At 34.5% G+C, this 8,059-nt stretch overlaps 1 protein-coding gene across 1 annotated transcript; it reads left to right on the top strand.

The window, feature by feature from the left end:
- Nucleotides 1–1,732: 1,732 nt before the first annotated feature.
- Nucleotides 1,733–7,859, top strand: LOC134230450 (uncharacterized; the record flags this gene model as incomplete). The annotated part of the gene is made up of 4 exons (XM_062712282.1): nucleotides 1,733–1,894; nucleotides 2,801–3,766; nucleotides 3,945–4,166; nucleotides 6,369–7,859. Coding segments are annotated over 4 exons (2,841 nt in total), but the record flags the coding sequence as incomplete, so codon positions are not given.
- Between the last annotated feature and the right edge of the window lie 200 nt (nucleotides 7,860–8,059).

The following is an 8,059-nucleotide window of genomic DNA, read 5'->3' as shown; positions in this document are numbered from 1 at the left end:
TCAAACTTTGTACATTCATTCTCCTTAGGGACTAGATAACACCTGTCAATTTTGCAGTAAAAAGATCAGAAATCAAGGGTCATAAGACATGGACTCCAGATGTTGGAAGCCCTTGTTAGCTCATTATATTGAGAACAACTTTCAAATCTAGTATACTGGTACTGTCTAAGTAAATTAAGCTCAATAATATTGAGGTCTGACATTGATCAATTTTGATAAATTGTTTACCCTAGACTTTTAAGTGACCTATTGCTTTACTTTGATACTTTCTAATTTTAAATATTGAGGGGGGTTATATTTTTATGCCCCTCTATGAATATGGCCGGGCCATAAAGTGTTTGTCATGTTCGTCTTCCGTCCTTCCTCCCTTCCATCTTTCCGTCCTTCCATCTGCCCTTCCGTCACACTTTGTGTTTAGCTCAGTGCAAAGCTTAGTTTCAAAAAAACTATCCAAGATATTTTCATCAAACTTCATATGCTGATAGGTATTGATGAGAGCTTTGCAACTGCTTCAAATTTTTCTGACTTTGACCTTTCCTTTGACGTTAACCTCACTTTGATTAAATAAGTGCTTTACCCAGTTTTAAAGATACCATTCAAGATAGTGTTATTAAACTTCATATGCTGATATACTGAAGAGAGCAACATTTCTGACCTAGACCTTTCCTTTGACCTTGACCACACTTTTCTTGTATTAGTGTTTAGCTTAGTTTTTAAAGAAACCATCCAAGATATTTTTATCAAACTTCATAAGCTAATACTTACTGACGAGAACAATTCAACTGCATCAACATTTTGACCTTTCCTTTGACCTTGACCTCACTTTTCCTGAATTATGTCAAACTTCATATGCTAATACATACTGATGTAAGCAATTCCACTGCATCAACATTTTTGACCTTGACGTTTCATTTGACCTTGACCTCACTTTTATCAAATTGTGTTTTAGTCAGTTTTAAAGAAATCATTCAAGATATTTTTATCAAACTCCATATGTTGATACAAAATTGATGGAAGATATTCAACTGCATCAACATTTTTTACCCTGACCTTTCCTTTGACCTTGACCTTACCTTTCCTAAATTAGTGTTAAACTTCATATGATAATACATATTGATGTAAGCAATTCAACTGCTTTAACTTTTTTGACCTTGACCTTCATTTTGACCTTGACCTCACTTTTGAATAAACCATTCATAATATTTTTTTTAACTTAATATGCTGATACATAATGATGAGAGCTTATCAACTGCATCAACATTTTTGACCTTGGCATTTCCTTTGACCTTTGACCTCATTTTAAAGAAATTAGTGTCAAACTTCATATGCTGATATATACTGATGTAAGCAATTCAACTGCATCACTATTCAAGATATTTTGATCAAATTTCATACACTAATACAAATTTTCATGTTCCATTACTAATAAACCCTTGACGGGGCATTCATGTCCTATGGACATACTGTATACAGGGAAATTTTCGCCCCCGTTTTATTTTTGCCCCTTTCGCCCCAGCTTCATTTGGGTGAATTTAAATCGGGCGAATTCATATAATACAGTATAAATACTTTAACAAATCTTGGACAGGACGAATTTAAAACATGGGCAAAATTGTCTGCAAGTGTGAAAGGGCGAAAATAAAATGGGCGAAAAAAACCCTGTATACAGTATTTCTAGTTTCATAAATTTCTTACCTATTTGATTTTTTATTTTAACTATTTTTTTTTCAAGACATCAGGAAAAGAAAACACTGTTGTACAAGACACTATTAAAGAAGATGGAGGCTCATCTGTAAATCAAGATCTCACAGTTCATAGGATACCTTCCGGCAGTTCTTCACAATCATCTGATGGTGTAAATCCAAGCACAAATACAGATGATTTTGATCAGATTGTAAGTAGCAATTTAAGATATAAGATTTAATTGTTTTTGTTACAAGTCTCTTAAAGGATATTTTTATTTATAAAATTATCAACTTAAATATCCTTTTTTTAAATGTTATATATACATCCATGTATATTCAAAATTTTCACAACATTTACAATAAAATGAATTTTATAATCATTCAACGTGAGATAACATAACATATCTGTCCAAGCTTATTACCATAAGTACTGAAGTTATTCCACATTATTTTATCACTATACATAAATAATTTAATTTTGTTTGTATTCTTGCCTCTCATTGGTTGATTTCCTAAAAGTAACGCAAATTATTCTGTATAATCTGGTTTAGTATGGGGACACACCCCTTTGACGATCAGCTGAATCATCTGTATCCATGCAATCCCCTCATTTTCAGTCCTCAGGGTTCATGGAAAGTTCCAGATTTAATAAATGTACCTTTAACTTCAAAAAGTAACTCAATCTTACCACATGTAAACAAACATCATTGCTGCTAGTTCTGTGTATCGGTTATTACCTCCCCTTGTTTTCCATCACTTCCGTTACGATGGTTGTATTATTGAGCGGCAAATTTGAACTCGTAAAAAGCAGCACAATTTTACATCCACATTTGTTTATTCTAAAATTAAATTATAAGGAATGACTCTAATTCTTGGCCAAATTATTCGGGTATAACCTGGTTTGGGTCAGTTTACACTTTTTTATAATCCCCAAGCATAAACTGACCCAAACCAGGTTATATCGAATAATTTGGCCAAGAATTAGTCATTCCTTAAGTAGAGTATCAATCCAAGCAAACTTTGTGCCATTTTGAGGACCATGTCCTATTGATAGGAGGGTATAAAATTTTCAATTTTGGTTAAGTTGGTGTCATACAAAGAAATTTTCTTTGTAGACAAGTACGCAAGTGTCCATTAATTCACAAGGCAGCCTCTGGTTACCAAGCAGTCAAGATACATATGAAGAAGAGGAGGGAGGTGATCACCTAGAAAACATGAATAACAAGAGGAAAGCTCTAGACACTTTCCTGCAAAGCTGTGGCTTAAGTCCAGTGAAGAAGCAACTCGGAACAGATTGGAATGAAGCATCTGACCGTACAAAAAGTGATTATATATCATCAGCTAAATCAATTTTTCAAGAGGTTGTGAATGTCCTTGCACCAGGTCAAGGCTCTCTTCTGCTGGATGCTTTATTGAAGACTGCTTCAGATTCTGCTGACACCAACATACTGCAATTTCTTTCAAAAGCCTATAACCTATCTACTGACTGGGGAACACAGAGACAAATTTTGTCATTATTTGCTCATGCCTATACTTACAATCAGTTGATTGCCTTTATTCCAACTCTTACCAAATACAGATATACAGCAGCAAGAAAACATGCCATTACAAGGGGTGTTGGACAGCAAGTGCAAAGTTCATCATATACTAGGGAAGGTTTGTCTGATCACCAGATCAAACATTTTATAGATTTTGTCATGTCCCCTTGTATCATGACAGATTCTCCATTTTTGGAAACTAAGTTAAAACTTTCAAGTGGTGAAGTCTCTCAAGTTCCACAAATTATTTTGAATAGTGTAAGAGCTCGTGTAGTGGAGCAGTACAGGAGCTTCTGCTTAGAGTCTGAAGTAGAAAATGTTGCCAGTGACAGGTCATATATGAGAGTACTAGAGGCTATTGAGCCAAAAGTAAGGAAAAGCATGAAAGGGCTAGATAACTTTGCTGCAGATGGAGCAGGAGCTATTGATGACCTAAAGAAAATTGTTACTGAGTTGGGAAGGCTATTGAAAGGAGTGGAGTGGGCAGATGACATCGTTCAGAAACTGGCAAATGGGAAACAGTATCTTAAACTTGATTATAAGGTTTGTTTTGAAGTTTATTTTGTGTTTTTTTCTTGTTCTACTGAATAATTTAAGAAAAGAAATGTGAGCAAAAATTTTTGAGAATTCAAATTTACCCACTGATAATATAAAAGGTCACGTATCTTTCTATAATACAATACTATATTTTGCATTTAAAGTGTTTTTATTTTTTTTAAAGATGCATGTTGCAGTTGAGTCAGAAATTCCTGACCATTGTTCATATTATGCCCTGTCTTCAAAAGCTTATGAACATCAGGTGACTTGCAGCCATCCCCACAACCAAATCTGTTCTAGCTGTCACAGTTTAACTAACACCATAGAGCAGATAAAAAATGCCGCAGATGAAGCACAGTTTGAGGATGAAGACCAACGTGATAACATCCAGTACACATTGGCACAGGTCAGAAAATGCTTAAAACAAGAATATTTACTGTAAATCACTATTTATTTGCGAGAACTTTATTTTCGCGTTATTACACGAGACAGTATGCTCACGAAAATTTCATTCTCGCGTATAATAGAATTCCTTAAGATTATGTAGAACAATGACCACAATTCGTGAAAATTTTGTATCGCTAATAAATAGTGAATGTCTTTCTCGCGAAAATAAGGTGTCACCAAAATTAAGTGATCTACAGTGATACATTTGCAAATATTTTCTCTTACATTTGAACAAGGCATATTTACACCTGTGTAAAAACAGCCAGGTTTCTCTTGTTGCCATGATTTGATTATTATTCATATATCATCTATGTTATTTCATGATGACGTCATAAAATGCTAACATGATCAACACATTCAATTTATATCAATGCAAAAGCGCGTCCACGGAAAATAATATCGCACGACATGCTGTTCGGTTGCACTAAACTTACGTAGTACGTGACGTCATAATATAAGAAGCGTGAATTTAACAATTGTGGCGTAATGACGGCCAAGTCCGTTCAGTAAGGACTGTGTCAGTGCATTTGAGTGATTATATAATATAACTATTATGGACTTCAGTGAACGGTCAATTTGTGGTTATAAGGACTCCTGGAAATTGATATTGACCTCAGACACAGAAAATGATAGCAACCTTGCAGGCTCGGTCGCTATCACTTTCTGTGTCTTCGGTCAATATCAATTGCCAGGAGTCCTTATAATCACATATCGACCTACACTGAAGTCCATAATTTGTATAATAATTTTACAATTTATCATCTCTTTGAGCTATATGGGATTTAATCACATGATTAACCTGTATTTACATTCTAATAAGTTGTAAAATGATACCCAATTTATTAATTAGAGGTTAATATGTTTTTTTTTGTCCCCTGCTTTCATGAGAGAGATTGAGCTATATTAAACTGTGTATCACCTGTGACAAGACCTTTCTAAAAATACTATGATTTTTTTTTTACCTTGTGACTTTGACCTTGAAGTTTGACGTACTTTTCAAAAACTTAAACCTTGGTCATAACTTTTAAATGAGAAGAGTATGGCTTTTTATATCAAAGCTGTGTATTGCTGGTGGCAAGACCTTTCTAAATACACTATGTCTTTTGATCTTGTGACCTTGACCCTGAAGATGACCTACTTTTTAAAAATAATTTTGATCTATAATATAACTTTTGATTGAGAAGAGATAAGGCTTTCATATTTGACGTGTGCTTTACCTGTGACAAGATATTTCCGAGCATGCTATGATTTCTGACCCCTTGACCTTCACGATTGACCTAACAGGGGTTCAAAAATCCTCAAGCCCGACGTCCCGGACTAACAAATTCCGGATCCGGACTCGGCATTTAGAATTCGCCAAAGTCCTGGGACTTGCCTATGTTTCTTTTTTATCTTTTTTTATAAGTTAAAAAAATGATCGTAAAGCTAAAAATAAAGCAAATTCTCAAATGTATTAAGTAAAAATGTGGGTTTGTGGGCGTTAAAATACCCATAAAACATTACGAACGTTTCGAAAATACAATCCGTCTTTTTATTTTCCGTTGCGGTTAAACTCTTGCTTTTACGCAATTCCTCATGTTTCCTCCTATATGACAAAACGGCAATGAGTTTGTTAAATTTCGGTTTTAGCTGTGACTTACAGCAAATTCTAATTTCTATTTATTGTAACAGATGGTTTATTCAGTAGTGGGTATTTGTAAAAGTTATTGTAATGTACAAGTAATCTATCAGTCTGGTATTGTGTTGAAATACTCATGTATGACAGTTTATGGAGGAAAAATAAAACATATATTAATACATATCGTCTTTATTCATTCAATACAACAAATGAAAATAAATTATAAGTTACATAAATTTAATGATGTATAGGTAAATATGGACTCTGAAATTTCTTCCTCGGACTTGCCTAAAATTTACTCCTCAAGTCCTGGACTTGACCATGACAAAAAAAATTTTGAACCCCTGCCTAATTTTCAACTTTGGTGATAATGTCTGATTGACATATTATAGGGTATTCATATTTGACACAGTATGCCATAAAAAATGACATCTCACCCACAAAAACACTGAAAGCGGGGGATCACATCTCTTTGAATGTGCTTGTAATATTTTTTTTAAACTGTTGAACAATCAGATGTTTTATGTAGCTTTATTTTTTTAGAGTGTAAAAGCTTTAGAAGAATGGAAAAAACATATATTACGATCAGTCAACCAAGATAGAGCAAGATCTGACATATTGGAAAACATAGGTGAAGATCAAGTACTATTAGAAAGAGACTGGGCCATGAAATTTTTGCCAATGATGTATAGAGAATCACAGTCAAAATGGTTTGGAAAAAGAGGCCTCAACTGGCATATGACAGTGGGAACCTTCAAGGTCAATGAGGATCTACATAGTCACACAATTGTCCATGTCTTCGACAATGCGAATCAAGATGCTACTACATCAAATTCCATTTTAAAAGATTCAGTGGAGAGACTTCAAGAGAAGAATTCAAAGTTGAAAGAAGTATTTATCAGATCTGATAATGCAGGGTGTTTTCACGGTGTAGAAGGAGTATTTGGCATACCTTGTTTGAACAGAACAAATGAGTTAAAAATTGTCCAAAGGGACTTCGCTGATCCACAGGGAAGCAAAAGCATATGTGATCGTAGAGCTGCGCATATTAAAGGATCCATCAGAAAATATGTCGACGAAGGAAATAATGTCACAACTGCAAGAGAGTTCCTTGATGCTGTCATGAATTCCAACATAAAAAATGTTGAAGTGGTTTATGCATTGCCTCCAAGTTCTGGTGCTGAGAAAAAGAATTTAAAAATTAAGGATATTTCATTGCTGAATAATTTCAGATATGGTCATAGTCATGTAACATGCCACAGGCAATACCGTATTGGCAGAGGTGTGGAGTTTATGAATGAAGAAGTGGTTTTATATAACATCTTTCCATCCATTGAGACCATGACCTCTTGCTCCACAAGCACTTTTGTGAAACCCTGTGAACCAGGTCAATCAGTTGTTATTGATCATGCTCAGCAAATACCTGTAGATGCAGAAAATACACAAACCATAGTGGAGGAATGTAATGAAAGTTCTTTAATTTTCACTTGTCCTGAACCCAATTGCCTCATGTCATTCCAAAAATATGGATATTTGAGCAAACATTTAGACAGAGGAAATCATAAAACAAAAACACATGTGAATTCACTTTCTGATAAGGCAAAAAAGGAGTTTGTGGATCAAATTGAAACAAAGAGATCAACATTGCTTCAAAAGTCATCGACCACCTTACCATCGGATAAAATAATATTAGAGAGAGGATGGGCCTTGAAATCCAAACGAATAGCTAGAAGATTTTCAAAGGAACAAACAAATTTCCTGAGAGAAATATTTGAGAAGGGTGAAGTTACTGGTTATAAGTGTGATGCAGAAGAGGTGTCTATGAAAATGAGAACAGTCAAGGATAATGATGGCAAAAGAAGATTCTGTCAGCAAGAATTCTTATCATTAGCTCAAATTGCCAGCTACTTCAGTAGACTGTCCTTAGAGAAGAGAAAGATTTCACTGAGTTCATATGAAGAAGAAGATCTTGTTGCAGAAGATTTTGAAAATAATGCCATGGAAATCAGAAATCTTGCAACCAGTGCAAAATGACGTGTTGCAAGCTGTTAGTCTACAGAGACAGACTGAGAAGCTTTGGTGACCTATTTACATAGGTATCTGAATTAAGTATACCTACTTGCAAGATTGTTGCTTCCATTTTTTAAAATAATAATACCTGCATATACCGGTATAACAAATTACCAGAAGTTAGTTAAGCCATGCACTGTTGTAGTTTTAGACAATACCAGAAG

Source organism: Saccostrea cucullata, unplaced genomic scaffold (assembly GCF_032062105.1).
Source record: "Saccostrea cucullata isolate Sc308-1 unplaced genomic scaffold, CSIRO_AGI_Scuc_v1 ctg14605, whole genome shotgun sequence".
NCBI classification, from domain to species: Eukaryota; Metazoa; Mollusca; class Bivalvia; order Ostreida; family Ostreidae; genus Saccostrea; species Saccostrea cuccullata.
The sequence above is the reverse complement of the archived record's forward strand: the minus strand, read 5'-3'. Positions and strand labels throughout refer to the sequence as shown.